General features: G+C 43.7%; 1 protein-coding gene across 1 annotated transcript in view; it reads right to left on the bottom strand.

Moving 5' to 3' along the window:
* Positions 1-431: 431 nt before the first annotated feature.
* The window catches only part of LOC146799556 (deubiquitinase DESI2-like), a 324,800-nt gene continuing 304,882 nt past the window's right edge, over positions 432-20,349 (bottom strand). The window contains exons 4-5 of the mRNA XM_085627126.1: positions 18,032-18,173; positions 432-4,045 (exon numbers count right to left, since the gene is read on the bottom strand). Of these exons, the coding sequence (XP_085483252.1) occupies positions 3,803-4,045; positions 18,032-18,173 (385 nt within the window). The 3' untranslated portion in view covers positions 432-3,802. The remainder of the gene's footprint in view (positions 4,046-18,031; positions 18,174-20,349) is intronic.

The raw sequence follows: 20,349 nt of genomic DNA, 5'->3' as shown, positions 1-20,349 counted from the left end.
GACAGAATGCCAGTAAGCAATGGATATGGACAGGGGTAAATCCTCAAGCTCTGGAAACAAATTCTGATGAAAAACTGACTCCCCCACTCAAAGCAATATGGGTGGTACTGTGTGAGCTGTGGGAAAACGGGTGAAAAACAACAAAGCTTAAAGAAACACTACTAGAGAAACTATGGAAAACGTACACAGCAACTCGGAGGGACTTCCATTGGTAAGCAGTTACTTTCTCTCTGGGACTCCAAGGATAGGAACTAAGGCTGAGAGGCAGTATGGCTTTACAAGTCCACAAACCCACATAATATGCTGAGGTCCCCCTCTGGAAATCTCAATCTGCATATAAATATGAAAGAGACCCAACAACATCCAGAACCATATGTTTTGCACTCAGTAATTACCAATAAAGATTTACCAGTGTTTTTCTTTTATTCACTGATTGGAGGGATTAATTCTCCAGATACCTCTTTCAAGCCGTACCTTCAGATTTTCAGTCTCTTGTGTAGCCCATGCTCACCCCAAAACTATAAATCGTCCTCCTCCACTGATCCCCACATCCCTCCCAATGCTTTGTATTACCCTCAGTTTATACAATCTTCCTTTGCTTTGTAGCTAGGTGTGATCTATATACTTCCACATACAACATACACATGTCTTCATGTAACATACTTCTACCAGTTTGCTACCACATAAGTAGTACACATTGGGGAATGAAGTGCCTCATCTTCCACACTTCAAGTCCTTGCCACACTACATGTACTTAGGTTCCTTAAACACTTTAAGTTTCATTGGCTTAAACCGAGGACGCTGAATGTTGGTTTCTACATGTTGAGATGTACATCCTTCTCTCACAACTGACTCTTGAAACATATGCATATAAAAATATTTCATACAAGTTTTTATAGCTGGAGCCTTTTGATATCCAATTCTAAGACTACAGCCATGTTCCTGAGAAGTACTTTCTTGCCAACCATATGGAAAATAAACCTGGATTTTACAAAACCAAGGAGGCTTGGTGCTGGTCTACGGGTGGGACGCGGCTTTCGGAGGTTGATGTTATGCTCACCAACGCAGCCTCTGTGACGCAATGCAGCTTTTGATTCAGGCAGGATCTGATTTAGGCATAATCCAATAGAAAAGAAGCTCTTAGTAAGTTACTTTGATCAATGGTCTGTAAACTGTGTCACATAGCCCTCTTCTCCTTTCTTCCAAAACCACTGTGGTTGTTCAACTTCCTGTAATGGCATCCTCCATTCAAAGGGAATCCATTGTAATCCATTGTGAGTCCGGTTGCAGTTGCAATAAAAGTTTTCTATCCAGGTTACACTGTAGTAGCCTGCCCCGGATTCATGGCTTTGATTCTTTGAGGACTTCTTTCCTCTTGATATGATGCCAAATTATCATCAATGTCTTTTCTCTGAATAAAAGCCCTAAGCTAGTAAAAGAACTGGGTGTGCTGAGAAAAGAGGTATAAAGGTTGCAGATCAACAAACAATACGAGGAATACACTTAAAGATCCATAAATATGAGTGTAGGTTTTACTGATTCAAACTTCAATCTAAGGAATTGGCAGAGGAGCCTCCTGGCCTGTTGGCTTCAGCACTTACTCAGTTTCTATCTTTGCCACAAACTTTGTAGCCTATGTCCACTCTTTTCCATGCCTATGGGGATACACTGATGCGTTCAATCTATTTGTACAAAGATGTTAGTACAGCCCATGTGGTATATAATGGATGCTACTCAGGATGTGGCCTCTTCAAAGTCAATTTATGCTAGATATCTGGATGGGCCAATTGAAAGGATTTCATACTGTGGACATCTCACCTAGTCTTAACAAGGAATAGAAGGTTCTCTATTTTTCGAGGCCCCAATAGGTCTAGATTCTAGATTAATGTTAGGCTATTTGTGCATCATTGTAAGATCACATCATACACTGAGAAGAGATGACATTGGTGGCATTACATTACAGTGCTCTTTGACACAATGGAACATTAACTAGCAGAAACATAGCATGCCCAAGGAGACTAAAAGCAAGAAGCTATCAGTTGAGAAATCCACCTTTACTCTTCCATCAACAGTGGAGCTTTTATGGGGAAAATACAATATGCGTGCCTCTTCAGTAGGCCTAGGTAGGTGTCAACACGAGCACTACTCACTTTGTCATTCACACTGTGTGGATTAGCACACATGGACCATCGATAATGGCCATCCCTTTTACCTACTTCTACCAATGCCCCTGACTGGAACAGAATATACTTATTTCATGTGTGACACCCATAACCTCATTCTAATGTCACTCATCACAGCCAGACCAGAACTTGTACTCTTAGCCATTTTACGGAAAGCTTTCTTATCTTACTCCCAGTCCCCCACATTTGCTGTCCTACCCCATTTTCAACTAAAGTCAGGCCATTAAACAGTTATCATTGAGTTTACCGCAGTGATACCCCTGAGGTATTTAATAAATCTGTTATTGTCATCCTCTACTCAAGAATAAAAATATATTGGTCCTTGCATCAATCATCTAATGACTTTGAATGATAATGATCCTACTATGGCTTTCTCCCTTCTTTCTGATCCGTTAGAAGATGTGGGCCCTTGGGCTGTACATGTCAATGCAGCTAGACACCCCCTCCTCCACCACGCCCCCAAAGGCCCTTTTATCTTAACTATATATGGCACATTTTAACATTTTTACCCCATTAAAAAACAATTATGCTCAAAGCATTTAAGCTAGGAGTTGAATTGTATCCCTCTTCTGAGCCATACCATACCTCTTATTGGCTCTAAAGGAGATTGTGGTATATTTGGGAGATGTAAATGAGGTTGGTAATTGTATTTGTGTAATTATGCTTCTTCCATTATCATCCAGCATTTTCTCCTTTCAGTTTTTCTCACCGTAAGACCACCTTGAGGTGCTTTGCTCAGGTAAATGTTATAGACCTCTTATTGGGTTAGTGTCTTCAAGATGGGGTATGTTTTTTTCCTGCATGCAGTGACCAAAGGGCTTCTGCTTCTCAGTCAACTCAGGTTGGAACAATGTTCTGCCCTGCACAGCACAGAACACACAATCTTTTTATCTCCTTTGGACCTGTTGGTTGTGGCTTTGGATTTCTTTTCTAAAACTGATGTGAGGGTACCAAGAGCGGATTTTACAATAAACTCAGATCACAGCAGAGATGGTACTCTTTTCTGAAGGTTTGGCACTGTTGCATCCACCTGATGTCTCTTGTGTTTGTTAGCTTCCAGTACCTTTTCTTGCACCACTATCCCATGCTATCCTACTAAAATCCATACATTTTCCCTTCACTGTGCCCATTCTTACAAGCTCTCTGCCTGATCTTCAGTTTGTCACTTTTTGTCACTTCCTTTGGGATAGTACCTAATAAGAAATATTAGTGGTAACATGGTAACTCCACACGTAAGTTCATCAACATTTGTTTTATCTATGCTGCAGTGAGACTTATAAAGGCAGGGTGTACACATGAACGATGGGGTAACATTCTTCTGGTAGCCATTTGCAAGAATGTGCACCATTCACTAGCAGCTATAGCTACTCAGACACAACACAAGGTGCAGTTCTCAGGCTGCTTGGCCTTCTTTGTGAACATTATTAGCGGTTTAGTACAATGTCATGTGTTTCCCTGAAGTCCAGGTAGACCACCTCAATAGCTCCCTGTTATGTCAGTCCAAGAGATTAGGGTTTCACACCGTGGGAAGCACAAAAAGGTAACAAACAAGAATGCTTTAAAAGATGTTTTTGGAAATGAGAAGTGCCAGGGGGTTTAGGAATTTCAGAGGTCATGGTCTAGACACGGGTGTGTCTACATGTTCTTGCAGCCCCCGATGTAGACGGTGAAGCAGCCGTGGATGGGGATTCATCATCAGTAGTGTCCTCCGGGTCTTCTTTGTGGAGGCCTAGAGTGATGTGACTCTGCAAGGCTGCTGGTGTGAGCCACTCCTTGGGAAGGCAGCTCTGGAGGAAAGGAATGCAGGAGCTGAAGTAGGCCAAGCGGTTCACCCAGCGAGGGATCTCTTTGCCACACATAAGCTGAAAGGACAAAAGACAGGGTAGTTCATATGCAGTATGATGGTCCAGGTATAGACATTTAGCAATATAGTGCAAAAAATGCCCCAGGTGCATTCAATTATCTGCATTCTACACAATTCTAGAAAAATACTTATATCAAGAAGAGGACAGTAAAGTAGAATAACTCTTTGGAATTCGTAAAACACTGTGAAAGGTGGAGAATTACATTTAGACTTCAATACCCCACCCAAAAAGTACTAATAAACTACATTAAATTAGGCAATTATATACAAGAAGACTATCCAGTGGTGTGGAATCAAACCCCTATTTTATGCATTGGTAACATATCGCTGTAAGCCCTCACCCACATATGGTAGCATATTTCATCATGGGGCTCTGTATCCAGCACTGAGAACCTGTAAAAATCACTAAAGGGGTCAATCAATCACTAAGCTTTATTCAGTTTGACAGCAAAAACCATTACTAGTAATTCACCAGTCCTTAAATTAATCATAACTTGATGTGCAGTTACCCAATTCCATCCTGATGAAGGACTGTGGCTACCTTTAGCAATTAGTAAGTGCCAAAACATGTTGACTTACTGGAAGAAGGGCCTGAAAGTAAATAATGAATATAGTTTTAACCAAGTGGGATGGTGGAATATATTATAATCTGTCAAGTCAGCCCTGACACATTTTTATATTTTCTAAGCTTAATGGTCTGACTTTCCCTTTGCCTGTGGGACAGCTTGCTCTTTTGGAATACGTGCATTGAGTAGTTAGATTCATTGTATGTTAATTTAAGTCATGTCAATACGCTGAAAATCTGGTGTGGAATGGACCAACAGTGCTTATCATTGCGTCACCATCTGACATCAATCTTTAGCTTCACTGCAATACGAGTCAGGGATTATTCTAGATACCCTATAGTAGAATTCACTGTAAGGATGGGAAGCAGCAGAGAATGTTGATCATGCTTCAAACACTTCAGCCATTAATAAACATCTTTCAAGCTCCTCACTTGCACAATACCCCCAAGCTGCAGCCTTTGAAAGCACCTCTAGAGGATGGCTGGATCAAGGGCCGATTTCAGTATATCTACTGTATATTTAGATACGTTCCATTCATATTAAATGTATGCACATGTGGCTTGTGTGGATCTCCTGAAAAGCCAACATCGACACTGCCCTTTTAAACCTACATTAAACTATGAGAAACGTATTGATCACAATAATTCTGCAAATCTGCCGACTAAAGGGCCTAAGTTCCGGAAAGCCACTGCCACACAGGGGCGTAAGGGCCGTTATGCAAGTTTTAACTAGTGACTACACAGATTATACTGAGAATAGTAAAGACCCAAGGACAATAAGTACTGAAGGCAGGACAGGTGCCATGAAGCTAGCCATGCGTGAAAGGGTTCTCTGCAGAGTTCTGATGTTCTACTGCAGTCTCAGAAGAAAGAAGGCTGCAAAAGAGTACTGACCATGCTGACGAGGAGCAGGTAACTGTTTCTACCAATTACTAGAAAAGAAAACAGGATGGATGTCGGGCTGGATGAGACTGTCTCATGTTAAAACAAGCACTGGCAAAACCAGTAACCCTGGCTTGCATTTTAAGCCCTGGTGAAAGAATTTGAGGAAGCCTATTGCAGTGGACAAAAGACAAATGAGTATATTCCGATCAGAATTCCTCTGTGGGATCAAGAATGTATTGTGAGTCAACTGAGTGTACTTTTGAGATGTGAAACAGTCCTTTGTGCATTCCAATGTAAGCATTCCAAAGGAGGTGGACTGGTACTCCAAACATCCCAAAGCATAAGGTGAGAAAGCAATACTACTCTGGGTGGAGTCACAGCCCACTCTAGATATATTTTAAAGCATCTGCAACAATCAGTTTTTCAGACCGCTGCAGTATTTACCAACCTAAAAAGTGGGCTATAGCACTGTCTGTATAATCCACAGTCTCCAAGATTTGCTGAGAAAGCCAGAGTCCAGCACTTTCAGCTAAATGCAACTATGTAGACGGACAAACCGCCCGTCCTTCTGCAAGACCATTAGGATATTTGCTCACACAAGTTTGTACCTCTCTTCCCAGTAGACCTTTTTGGCTGTCTAATTTGCCCTTCATTCTTACCTTTCTTCATTCTCTTTTATTTGTCAGAGCCAATCAAACCTCTAGCAAAAGAGGCTTTAGTTTACAAATCATCAAGGAGTGTATAAGAAAGTGCAAAGGTAGTGCTAACCTATGTCAAGATTCTATTTACACATTGAAAGATTGTGCTATTTGAGTCTACTTTTTGCAAATGTCATTGTTCTTATCTTGTCCATGTACACAGTGCCGGATTTACCTATAGGCAGAAGGGATTTTCTGACAGGTCAGTGTGTAGGCTGTGTTTTTTGGCTATACAGTAGCACAACACTCTCAGTCTATCACAACAGTAATACTATCTTTTGAAATTATTTGCGAATTACAGTTCAAGCGAAAGCTAGAGAGGGTGATAGAGTACTGTCCCTCCGATGGCTCGAATCGAGGTATATTATTAATCTAGAATCAAAGACGCCGTTTTGGATTAAACCAGGACGAGGAATTGAATATTCTCCTGGGAGCCTGATTTACGTTTGTGCAACCCTTTCTATGATTAAGAATATTTTATTATTTAATTACTGTCTGTAAGGAATTTGATGTTCTTTCCTGCTATGCTCTCAATATTTTTGGGTTGTTTGTATCTTGGTTTATGTATATAGAACCATTTTGTATTTCAGCTGATGTTTTTTCCAAGGAAACGTAGTCTTAATTGTGTTTCTCTTTTGAAGATTGGTGATGGGGTTGTCACTTGGACAGGTTTGAATTAGATTCCAAGACCTCTGACCTCCTGGTCAGAGAACTCTGCTCTCCCCTCACGCAGCTCCGTTGTTGCACTGCTGCAACCCAGCACCTCTCTGCTCACAGGTAGGTGTTTGAGGCCCTCCTCCACCGCAGGCACCTGCCTGCGCCTCATCCCTGGTGGTCCAGTGGGAGAGCCTTGCTCTTCTACTGGGCCGCTCTGCCAGCCTTTTGTAGTTTCTGCCTTGTCTGTGCCTCATTTGTGCAATTGTGCCTTGTTTGTGCCTGTTTGTCTCCTTGTGCTCATTTAATTCTGCCTGTCTGTCTCCTTGTGCCTTTTCTGTGCCTATTTTTCTCTATGTTGCCTCTTCCACTGGTTTTCTTTTCATTGTTGCCATTCTTCCCTCCCTTCCTGCCGCTCCTGCCCCCGAGGCCCATCTCCCCCTGTCAGTTCCAGTTACCACCTCCCAGCTGTGCTCCCTTCCCGTCCCCTACTTAATGGCGGCCACTGTGCAGCCACACCACTAGCACGCCAAAGGCAAGCCAGTTTGTGACCCAACTATGACCAGCGCCAGGGACCCTGGTTCTCCGACCTTCCACCACTACAACTCAGCTGCCCTCCACGCACTCAACCCCAGAAGAAACAACAACTGCCAGCTGTCGGCGCCGAACAACACACATGGCCAGTTCGCCTGTCGACACTGCCCCGCATCTTCAGCCTCCTACGGACTCCCACGGCTACTGCCCTCCCACCGGGAACCATCACACACAAACCCCTGAGCTGCATCCTTCTCAACTTACACTCCCTGCACAGAAACACAGTAGAATTCTGGGACCTCCTCGACACCATGTCCCTCAACGTCGCCTTTCTCACAGAAAACTGGACCAACACCGCCATCCCCGACGGATACAAGATCCAGAGGAAGGACTGCCTCAACCACCTGGGAGGAGGACTCGCCATCGTACACAAGAACTCCCTCAGACTCACCACAACCAGCACGAGTGACTCCTCATCCCCATGGAACACCTCCATTTCCAGATCCTCACCAACCCCAGAATGACCCTACTCGGCACCCTCGCCTACAGACCTCCCGGACCACGCACCACATTCGCCGCAACCATCACAGACCTCATCGCCCCCAACGGAATCGCCTCCATGGACTACATACTGCTCGGAGACCTGAATTTCCACCTCAACAACCTCAGCGACCCCAACTCCACCGTCTTCCTGGACCACATCGCCAACATCGGACTGAAACCGCTTGTCACCATTCCCACCCACAAGGCAGGACACACCCTCGACCCCATGTTCGTAGGAGGAAACAACATCTGCTTCAGCCACACCATGACACCCTTCTGGACGGACCACCATTGCATTAATTTCTCCTTCTCAAAAACCACTGCACACAAACTGACACCATGCCCCACATGCGGGAATTGGAGCAAGGTCACCAAAGGGCACCTCAACTCCGCCCTCAACCACACTCCCCCTTCCGCTATGACCAATGAAAACTATCCAGGCAACAAACTCCACATATGGATCACCAACTGCGCAGACAAAATTGCCCCCTCCGGAACTCCGACAGACAGGCAGCACCCCATGAAAGCCACCTGGTTCACCACCGAGAATCCCGACACACCTGCAGACGTTTCTAGAAAGCATGGAGAAACAACAAAACCTGGGAAGCACCGACTAGCTACAAAACTGCCATGACAGAATACCACCAACGCATCAGATCCACAAAAAGAAACTTCATCCAGGACACAATCCTCGCCAACTCACGAAACTCAAAGGAACTCTTCAGCATCATACACCAAACCCCCCACGAAGCCCCAGACGTACCGTCTTCCCAGGACCTCTGCAACAAACTCAGCTCCTACTTCCATCTCAAGATAAAGTCCCTCTACAACAACTTCAACGAACAGAGACAAGGCACCGAAACCACGCCTATCTCCAGCAATGACAGCCAGCCTACCATCTCCGCCTGGACCCTTGTCACTACAGAAGACACTGCCACGACCATGAAGAGGATACACGCAGGAGCACCCATGGACCCCTGCCCACCGCACATCTTCCACAGAGCCTCCGCCGTCATAGCACCTGAACTACGACGCGTTATCAACTCCACCTTCGAACCGGCATGTTCCCCGATGACAGGAAATATGCAGAAGTCAAGCCCCTCCTCAAGAAGCCCTCCGCAGGCCAGACGGACCTCAAAAACTACAGACCCATCTCGCTCCTCCCCTTCGCAGCCAAAGTCACTGAGAAGATAGTCAACATCCAGCTCATGAACTTCATTGAAGCTAACTCAATCCTCGACTCCTCCCAATCCGGATTCCACAGCAACCACAGCACAAAACATCCACACTCAGCTTGACCAGGGCCACACGGCGGCCCTCATCCTGCTAGACCTCTTGACAGCCTTCAACACCATCTCCCACCGCACACTCACCGCCAAACTCCACGACGCCGGCATACAGGAAACCGCCCTAGACTGGATCCGCTCATTCCTCACAAGCTGAACACAAAGTATCAGACCCCCTTCCTCTTCTCTCCGAACCCACAGAGATCAGCTGCGGAGTACCCCACGGATCAATGCTCTTCAACATCTACATGGCCCCCCTCGCCGCCATAGTCAGAAAGCATGAACTCAGCATAGTATCCTATGCCGATGACACCCAACTCATTGTCTCCCTCACCAAGGAACCCAACACCACCAGACTCAGCTTCTAGGAAGGAATGAAAGACGTTGCATCCTGGATGAGCAGAGGCTGCCTGAAGCTCAACTCGGAGAAGACAGAAGTCCTGGTCCTTGGATCTACCCCCTCCTTGTGGGACATCACCTGGTGGCCGACCGCCCTCGGAAGTACCCCACACCCACGGACCGCGCCCGCAATCTCAACATCATACTCGACTCCTCCCTCACCTTGACCGACAGATCAACGCCGTCTCCTCCATGTCCTCCGCAAGACCTTCAAATGGATCCCCCCCGAATCCAGAAAGGCCGTTACTCATAACCAGCAGATTGGACTACAGAAACGCCCTCTACGCTGGAATCAACAAATCCCTACTCCGCAAACTCAAGACCATCCAGAACACTGCTGCCAGACTAGTCCTGGCATCCCACAACAAAACCACATCACCCAGCACCTACATGACCTTCATTGGCTCCCCGTCAAGATGAGAGTGACCTTCAAGATACTCACTCATGCCTACAAATTCCTCCACAACACCGGATCCCAACACCTCATGAAAGGGTTTCCTTCAATACACCCGAAAGAGATGCCTCCGCTCCGCCTACCTCGCCCTCGCCAAAACCCTTTTGCATCCGCAGAGCCAGAACGAGAGGAAGAGCCTACTCCTACATCGCGACAAAGACCTGGAACGAACTCCCGCTCAGAATCAGATGATCCCCCACTCTGCAAGCATTCAGAAAGAGCCGCAAGACCTGGCTCTTTGGATGAGACGGAGCTACGCTATTCCCCCTGCCCCAGCGCCTTGAGACCCTCACGGGTGAGTCACATATCCATGATTGATTGATTGACTCCTGTCTACAGTAATTTACATCTTCTTAATACTAATATGATTTTTTCAGTTGGGGAGGTGCTCACTTGGGCTTCATTTTTTCTGTGGAGATCATTATTGTACTGATAGCGTCATTTGTTGTTTATGACCATATGTCCTATTGTGATTTCTGTATAAGATTGATCTATGGATTGTTTTTGGTGCTACTTGTGGTTATTTGTTTTTCTTTTCTGATGCCATTTTCCTCTCTTTTCTATCTTCCTTTTTTCCCATCTCATTGAATTTAATATATCGTCTGTCCCTATGAAATGTGAGGATGTGCCTACTCGGGCTCTATTGTGTGAGATTTCATTTCAAAATGGGGGTTTCGATATATATACACATGTAACTATATATATGTATATAGATAGATAGATAGATAGATAGATAGATAGATAGATAGATAGATAGATAGATAGATAGATAGATAGATAGATAGATAGATAGATAGATATCAAAGCTACACAATAATATATATATATATATATATATATATATATATATATATATATATATAGAGAGAGAGAGAGAGAGAGAGAGAGAGAGAGAGAGAGAGAGAGAGAGAGAGAGAGAGAGAGAGAGAGAGAGAGAAAGAGAGAAAGAGAGAGAAAGAGAGAAAGAGAGAGAAAGAGAGAGAGATGTAACAAATTGGGTTGTTACATTGAGGGGGGTGAAAACCCTACTCAAACCATAACCAAAATTAACCTGTGCCTAACCCTATGGTATGTTTGCACAAAAGCCGGCATGCTTAACTTAGAGGCTATGTGTACAGTATTTATGATGCACACACCCAGTAATAAAGAGAAAACACAACACAAGAAAAATCCCAAATCAATTTGGAAAAATAGAGAACATTTTAATAAATAAAATGTCACTAAAATGAATTTAATTCAATCAGTGGAACCAGAGTTAGGAACTTTTAAGTGAAATCTAGTGCCTAAAAGACCAATGCACCAACCACATATATCTGGTCATATGAGACCGGGACAAAGTCAAAAGTTAAGGGCGACCCCAATGGAGGGCAGGTCAGATAAAAGAGGTGGATTGGATCTGGATTCGATTTAACTTCAGACTTAGAAAATATTCTGAACAAAAGTTCAGGAAAATGTGGAGTTCAGTGGGGCAAGGCAGCAGGCTGTGTCGTAGGAGTTGTTGTCATTGCCGGGGACCCACTGAACGAAATTATGGTGAAGCCTTCAACAATAACAGGAAAAGCTCTGTTTTGGTGAATGTTCCCATCTATTGGCGACAACAACCATAACACTTAACCTTTAGATCCCACTGGCTAGAGATGCCCCACGCCAGTCTATCCACACTAATACATTGTACTTTCACATGATAACATATTCAACGAATGCTATCCAAAAAGAAGTTAATGCAGTATGCACATTTTGTTTAAGGTAGGTGGAACAAGAAGTGATGTAGATTCGCTGGGCACCACAATATATGAATAAGAGAACATGGGTAGAGAGCCAGAAACAGATCCTGGAAAGTTTTAAACATGGAACAATCACCCCACATAGTAGGTCCAGAAAATAAGACCTTAAAAAAAAAGCTTTTACAAGCGAACATGTGCATTAAGACACTGCAGACAGAAGTAAAAGGTGAAACTAATGAAAGGCGTCCATCTAAGATATTTAATCTGGCCTGGGAGAAGAGGACTCTGACATCAAGTGTAGACAGACTACCAACTGTAGGTCCTTAAATGTTACAAAATTCTAGCAAACGCAGACAACTCCATGCCATTTCATAACACCGGATGACTTCGGAATTGTGAGCAGCATCACCTTTGATGGTTGCACGATGAGACAGTGGGGTATCAGAATTCTGACTTTTAAATATCGACCTACAACAGTTTCGACTGCAAGATGTCGACTTGCACAATATCGTACTGGTAAGTAGAAGTGGAGTTACATTTTCAAATCATCCCGTACCTATTTATGCTTACTTGACAATATTGTACAAGTAGATATGTATCTTGAGGCCTATATTGTTGCAGATACATTTTATCTGCTATTGTAACATGCAACCAATGCAAATTAAGCAAGAAGCGTATCCTCATACTCAAGTGCTAGCAGGAGATACAGAAGGTTACAAAGTTGCTGCAGCTGAGGTTTTATACAGAAGGAGGGGCCCCCTCAGACTGGAATTGTATTGTAATCAAATCCTTCACATCTGCACATGAGAAGATGCTACTTCAATGCTAGAAATATTACCCAACCTCACAGGACAGACTTGAGCCCCTGGAAAAAGAGATGCAGAGTGACCACTAAATACAATTACATACAAAATAGGAGGATCTGGAGACAAAAGAATGTGCTCTCTTAACGTTTTGTAACTTTACACCCTAGGCATGAAATAGACCAGTTAAATGTGTTCCCTCTCATTGAAGCTTCAGCGTGTCACAACATAATCGTTTCGGAAACCCCGACAATAACTATTTATGAAACAGTAGGTTCCACCAGAATAGGTTTCTGTGAAGGTGAATTGCTAATCAAAGTTATGCTGGACACAAAGGTTCATGGAATAGTTATTTTCTCAAATCTTTTGCCCTCTGAGAATGAGAGGATCTTTTTAATTTGTGACTACACTCAGCAGAATGATGTGCTAATTGGGGATAACGTGATATAAGCGAGGGGATTCATCAGCAGAAGGAGGTCATATGATGAAGTAGAGATTTTAGTTTGACATGTAATATTGGGGCATCAGGGCTGCTTCTTTTGGTAGAAGTATAGAGGCACTGTTTAATTTTGCTTGAAAACTGGGTAGAAAACCTTTTGGAGAATTGCTTATGGTTTACACGTCAAAATGTGCCGCTATTGCAACATATGGTGCAGGGCTATGGGGAATTCAGGACTATGACTTTATTCAGAAAGTGAAGAACAGATTTCTGAGAAGGCTGTTTCCAGTCCATCAGAGCACATCCACACTCCTGTCCCACTCAGAATTAGGGCTGAACTACTTTAAGGATCATATCAGGCTTCATCCCGTTCTTGTTTGTCTGTCCATTTGGACTAAAAGTCAAAGCTTTTTACACGGCTGTTATTGAAAGATTGTATTAGTTTGGATCCGGCCAGGAAGATGGCCAGCCTATATGGAAAACCCAGCTGTAGCTTGAACATGCCAGAATTATTTGGTCATGCGATGACTTGGTTGCCTCTTGTAAGAATGTTTTAAAAGCTAATCTATTTTTCATACTCCAAACGAACCGCATCTCGTAAACTTCCTGTGAGAAACTATACTCCAAAATTAACTAGTCCTTGGAATGAACCCTATCTTGTTTGGGTTCCTCATTGTCATCACAGGTATCTGTTGACATGATTGAGATTTGAACACTGTGTACTTTATGGTTGCTTTTCCTATGCCTGTTTCCCATAATGCTAATTTACCAGTTTGTCCATTGACTCCTGCTCTCCACAGTCGACAATGCATTTTCTGATATTTTGCACATTTTATGCGCATGTTAGATCCCATTTTTGGATCCACTTTTGAGGCTTGCTAACTTCAGGCAATGCAGGCAAGCTATGGTTTCTATCCTAACTTTACCCTCAGTACACCGTTGTTGGGCAGTTGTCAAGGACCTAGAGTGTGCTATCAAAATGAGGAATGATTTAGGATGATGCTTTCTTGTTCTTTTAGTCTCTTATTCAGATATTGATTGTTTACGTTTATCAGTTTAAGCCATGAGATGGAATCAATTGTGATGATGGAAATTATGATTTTGTATTTTTTTACTTGCGGACAGTAGCTTTTGAGAATTAAGGGGCCCATGAGCATGGTGGGCGGATCGCCACCGCCCGACCGGCGGTGGCAATCCACCCGCCAAAACACCCCGCGGTGCCTGTCACGTTGTGCATGCCAATGCACAACATGCATTTACTACATTGTGGCGGGTGCTGCTCACAGCTCCGCCTGCCACAATGTTGTATATGCGGGATGCGACCGCCACCATGGCCGTGCGGGACCGCCGCCCCACCTGCAGCCGGTCCCAGCACTGTTAGGTACAGTCCACCCGCCATCCTAATGGACCCCTAAGTATTATGTTATTATAATGTGCATTAATGACCAACATAAAAACTAAGGGCCTCATGTAGGTAGCGAAATACCGGTCGGTAACGGCCGATTTTCGGTAAATATGCCGTTACCGACCGGTATTCAGACAAGTGAGATGTAGGAGTCCAAAAACCACTTTTCGGTAAATATGAGGCGGTAAATACCGATTCATAGTTACCGAATGCTAAAATAGCGAATCATATTTACCGAATACATAATTAACGAATCGGTAAATATGAAGTGGTAAATATGAAGTGGTAAAAAGTTAAAATGACATGTAGGAGCACTCGGTAATTAAGAAATCCAAGAAAATCGGTAAATAAGAGTCGGTAATTAACACGGATTGAAAGCAGGTGGTAACCAACAACAGTGCAGCTAAGCAATCCCAAAATGCAACAGCGTGGACACCCTGGCAGCTATGTACGTCATTGCAAGGCGCCTACGTCTACAGGCAGCAGGACTGAGGGTTTGGCGACGGAAGGAACGCATCCACAGACAGCGCATCACACTATTCCAGCTGACTGATGCAGAGATACATGAGAGGTACAGGCTACACCCCGAAACCATCATGGACTCAATCAGGGACCCGCACCCACTCCTGGACCAGCCAATAAGAAGGGCGCACGCCATACCCCCACATGTGCAGGTGCTCTGCAGCCCACATCTGCTGGCATCCGGCATTTCTCAGGTGGTGACAGCTGCGGTGGGTGGTGTATCCCAGAGTTGCCTGTCCCGTTCCTTCAGGAATTTCTTCCCCCATTATATTGGCTGCATTGATGGGACACACATCCCACTCTGTCCACCAGCTGACACAGAGCACATCTACAGGATCAGGAAGTCCACCCACTCCATCAATGTGCATACCGAATGGAATGATATTGTGAATGGTCCCGTGGGTGGCAGAACCAAAAGGTGCGCGTATGCTATGTACAACGAGGTCTGCAAGTTGTCGCACAGTGAGGCGGCTTCCAGACTGAGAGCTATTGACCAAGCAAACATGGAGAAGGCCTAAGCCGTTATAGATATTAGCTCTAGCACTCTCACTTCTAGGATTCATACATGAGACAATAGGCACATGCAAGTACACGGCGCATGCAATGTACAAGCCCCGATTTTGGCGTGCGTCCTACGAGGTATCCCAGTGCCTGTGATTACACCTTCTTTCACTGTGCTTGCAAACGGTATTCATTTAATGATGATTAATGAAGTTTGCTGCGGGATGTGAGTGGTAATCCCGTACATAACTGTCTCGCATGAAGTTGTCTGCTGCAATACTGTTCTTTTTCCACCCCCGCATGGGCGGCGGGATGTTTCCATCTGGCCTTCGATTCCAACCTTGAAAGCAGAGTCCAACAAGTTGAGCAGAATAGAGCGCCATTGTCCCACAAAGAGGTGCCTTTGACTTCCTCTCGTGAAATATTTGTCCTTCACGTTGCTACTACGCGCACTGAGGAACAGGCGCCTCTGAATACTGACCTCCCCCTGCATTTCGGCTCTTTGATCCAAAGTATTATCAATGCCTCGTCCACGACCGGCCTGGCTCAATTTTTTCTAACATGTGGGGCTCGGGTCTCGTGACCTCTTTCCAAACAATTTTTGGTGTAATTCCGGCATTTGTTCATTCACTGTTCTCGAGCATCTTTGGAGGTGTTCCGCTGCTTCTGGCGCTGGTGGCAGGTGTGCTGCTTTTACTTTTCATACTACGGAATGGCTGCTCCTTCTGTGCCACACGAGCACCTGTCCCGTCTGCATCTTCTTCGTGATAGGATGCTTGACTTCTATGGTACTTTGCCATTGGCGACTTTGAGCCTGGCTTATGGATTATCCTTCAGGTATTCCTACTTCACCTGCGTACAACCTGTATTACACTGCCTGGATTGTCCCTTTGAATGGCCTCTGGATTTGTGCTTGACCAACATGGTGTCTCCGGTGCCGGATTTCGATCGACTGATGCGGCCCTTAGTGTCTCACGAGTTGTCCTGTTCTGGTGTCCGGATCATGGCGTGTGGAGCGGCGCATGGTATCCTGGGTAATTGGGACATCTCAGCGGCAGCCTACGACTTCTTGTCCATGAGCTATTTGGAGGAACATTCCGGGTGCCCTCTGATTGTGCTAGAGGCTCCGTTGGTTGGAGAACACGTATGTTCCTTTTCTTTACTCAATTGGATGGCTGAGACTTTTAGTGGCCCTGAAAACGATTGCTTGTTGGAAGCCGTGGCCACATATGCTGCCTATACATTCATGGATTAACTGGATTGTCGTCCATTGCGCCTGTGCTACTGGACAGCACCCTGGCGCAACATTTATTTCTTTTAATTCTCGTTTTTCTCTTCCTGATGGTCTGCTTGAGTTTTTTACTATACTTGCATTGTGTTTTTTGGAATTGTATGCTGCAATTAATTGGACTGTAGGACTTTGGCGCTGCATTGGTTACGCCCTGTTCTGCTCTGACGAAACTGAACTCTGCGTTCTCTCTTTTCTTGCCTATTACATATTGCTTCGCTCAAGGGGGCGTGTAGTGAGTTCTCCCTGAATACGTACATGCATTGTTCAGTTGGCATTACCACGTTGAATGTTATGTAGCCATATTTGTGTCTTTGCACACGACACTGCGTTTCCATGTTCTTTCTTGAATAAACTGCTGACTCGAGACTTCCTTCAGACGAGTGCATTCTGTTGTTCCCATCCCAAGCTCTGCGCAGCGACCTTGGTCTGTACATGCTGTGACACACAGTCTGGAATTTTACACAATGCATGTTTTCCACTCTAGGTTGTTCGACCCACGATTTAGCCATGGCACACGCGCAGCTGCACATACCTGACAGTTGGTGCTTTTCATATCTCAGACGTCATGTTTATTATTCAGACCGAAGACGAGCCTTCCTGCGAGGAGACTCCTGATGCTCCTGTGATGTGATTTCACTAAGCTGATCTTTGAGGTATGGGGTCCCCTATTCAAGCCTGAGAGACCTTCTATAATGACATGATTATGATATTGGCTACTTAGTTAAGGGAAGGTGGTAGTGTCCTCGGTATTTTCCGATTCGCTATATACCACCTCGGTATTTACCGATTCGGTGGATACCACCTCGGTATTTACCGATTCGGTGGATACCACCTCGGTATTTACCGATTCGGTGAATTCCGATTCGTATTTACCGAATGTTACCGAATCGGTAACTGTTACCGAATTTTTACCTACATATAACTTACCGGTTCTAATTTACCGATTCGGTACGGCTCGGTATTTATGAACCGGTAAAATTTATTTACCTACATGAGGCCCTAAATGTGCTGTAGTACCCTGCAATTTTATAAATATAATGCAACTGATGAATCACTGTTTTTACATTGAATATATTTAGCCAGTGTCTCACAAGTGTGAGCTAAAAGAAATCGACTTTCTGATTTTACGATGGAAGCAAAGAAGATCTGTTCCAAAATAACATAGCGCCTGACCCCCCTTAAAAGTTCTTCTCCTCTGATACATCTCAGTGAGAGACTAAAAAGGATCTGTCTACAAGGTTTAAACCTGAAGGTTGGATTACACTGCTCAAGTTGACTAACCTCCGCTAGGGCATCGGAGAAGTGGTTGCAGTTCTTGTGCATGAGATGATAGGCATTGCCTTTGTACTCCTTTCCCAACTCTTCCATGATTTTATCAACATCTTCTTCAGTAAAATCTGTGGTCCCCAAGGCAATAGATTCCCTGTTGGTTGAATAAAACATGAGACACAGTCGTAGTACACTTCAAATTTGACAAAGATAATTGCAGTATGGGCAACATCTCACCCAACTTAAGTAATCTACCTTACTGGTGTTTGAGGGGCTAGCCGGAGAAGAGAAAAAGCTCAGTTCCCTTTAGACAATCCTATACCATTAACAATAAACATTCCACAACAGTGGTTCTTAACATGGGTTCTGTGGACCCTTGGGGTTCCGCAACACCTACGCAGGAGAACTGTTTAAAAAATTAAATACTATTAGCAGACTAATAGAGTATAGCTAAATAAAAACATAAATGTAACATTTTCAACTTTCTGTAAATGTGAAGGAATTTGGAATTGGAAGCTTAAAATTAAGTTGGTGTACCTAGCTTAATTCGTGGGAGCAACTGAAGTATAGCGAACAATAACATGGACAGTTGGTGAGCTCAATTAAAGAACTAGAAGGCACTAACAAAAAGGATACTCTACGGGCAAAACATGACTAAGGCAATATGCTGGAGTCTATCATGCTTTGTCTTTTAAAAAGAAATCCAAATTTCGAAACGCTCCAACCTTCCCATTAAAAAGTATTGTTCCGATTTTTTGGCTGTGTATTGAACAAAATATTTCATAATTTATGTATTTGTTTTATCCATGCATAATTGTTTCTGTAGCTTAGTATCTTATTTTGAGATTCAAATCATGGAAATTGCTTAGGTGGGGGTCCCCAGAAGGTTAAGAACTGCTGAACGACATTATATAAATACTGTTTGGTGATGGCGCCTCTGTGTTTATCAGACCCACAAGGAAGAAGAAAGGAGCAGGTTTAGTAAAGACATTAGATGGGGTTAGAGATTACATGAAGGCAAAAAGGCATGGGGTACACAAGAGGATTTTTTTGCATTTCTCAATAGAATGTGGTAGTGCTTAATATTTCCCCGCAGAGGAGGTGCCCATGTAGGGATGCATTGATCAACTCCAGGACTCCTAAAATGTTTAAGCTGAGGCAGGACGATGCAGGAGAGTGAGATGGGATAAGCGTTTCAATATTTAGATTTATTTCTAAAAGTCAAAGCAAAATCATAGGCTCTAGCATATTGCTTAGTCTTTTTTGCTCCTAATGTGTGCCTTTTGTCAGTGCATACCAGTTCTTTAACACTTGCCTACTATGGTAATCTTTAAGAGTACATTTAAAGAAAGACCTGTCTACAACTTGTAACATAGTTTTAAAAAACATCAATTGTTAGAGAGCTTTAACAATTGCTTTTAACAATAAATAAGCCAGGACTACTGCCTTTGTCAAAATGTTTCATAATAAACAGACCGGCCCTATGGCATTTGGCATAATTTTTCCCTGCCTATCAATCAGGGTTATAGGTGTTATCAATGGCATGTCACCATAACCAACTCAGGCCTACTGTACTGAGTGTAAGCTTTGCCACAAGGCAGCAATCAGGCATATAGTCATAAAATTACAAATGTATACAAAATTACAGCTGGCACAGCAAAATCCTATCTCATCTAGGACAGCATAATAAGGACTGCCATAGTGCCTATTTTCTATTCTAACGGTTTACTCGGGTGAGTCACCAAGACAAAAACCTTGCTTACTTTGTTTTTCTTAGTGAGACTCCGTGTAACAAAATGCCTCCCCACAAACTTTAGCATAGTGTAATAGCAATCCATCCTTACAAGTCTAGTGAATTTAACAAATGATATTCAGAATATGTAGGTCAGGCCTACTGGCTCTGTCATAATATTTCATAACAAACAGATCAACCCTATGGAATTTGATGCAACCTTTCCCAATGAACCAATAAGGTCTATAGAATTTACAATTGGTTTTACACCTTAACAGCCAGGGGCCTATTCAAGTGCGCATCAACAGGCAACAGTCATGCATACAGCTATAAAATACAAATACGTCGAAAATCTAGTTTGTGAAACAATATTTAACCCCTCTTAATAGGATCTAACCAGAATCATCACCAAGAAAACACCCAAAGTTTGTCAGAGTAGATGACTAACACCATTTCCTTTGCCTACTACTGTAATGTGCGAAATTACACGTAAGAAAATATCTAGCTGTTACCTGTAACACAACATGATAACAACGAATAATTAAGAGCCTACTGCCTTTGCCAAAATATTTCATAGTAAGCAAATCAAACCTATGGC

Source organism: Triturus cristatus, chromosome 9, assembly GCF_964204655.1.
Source record: "Triturus cristatus chromosome 9, aTriCri1.1, whole genome shotgun sequence".
NCBI classification, from domain to species: domain Eukaryota; kingdom Metazoa; phylum Chordata; class Amphibia; order Caudata; family Salamandridae; genus Triturus; species Triturus cristatus.
The sequence above is the reverse complement of the archived record's forward strand: the minus strand, read 5'-3'. Positions and strand labels throughout refer to the sequence as shown.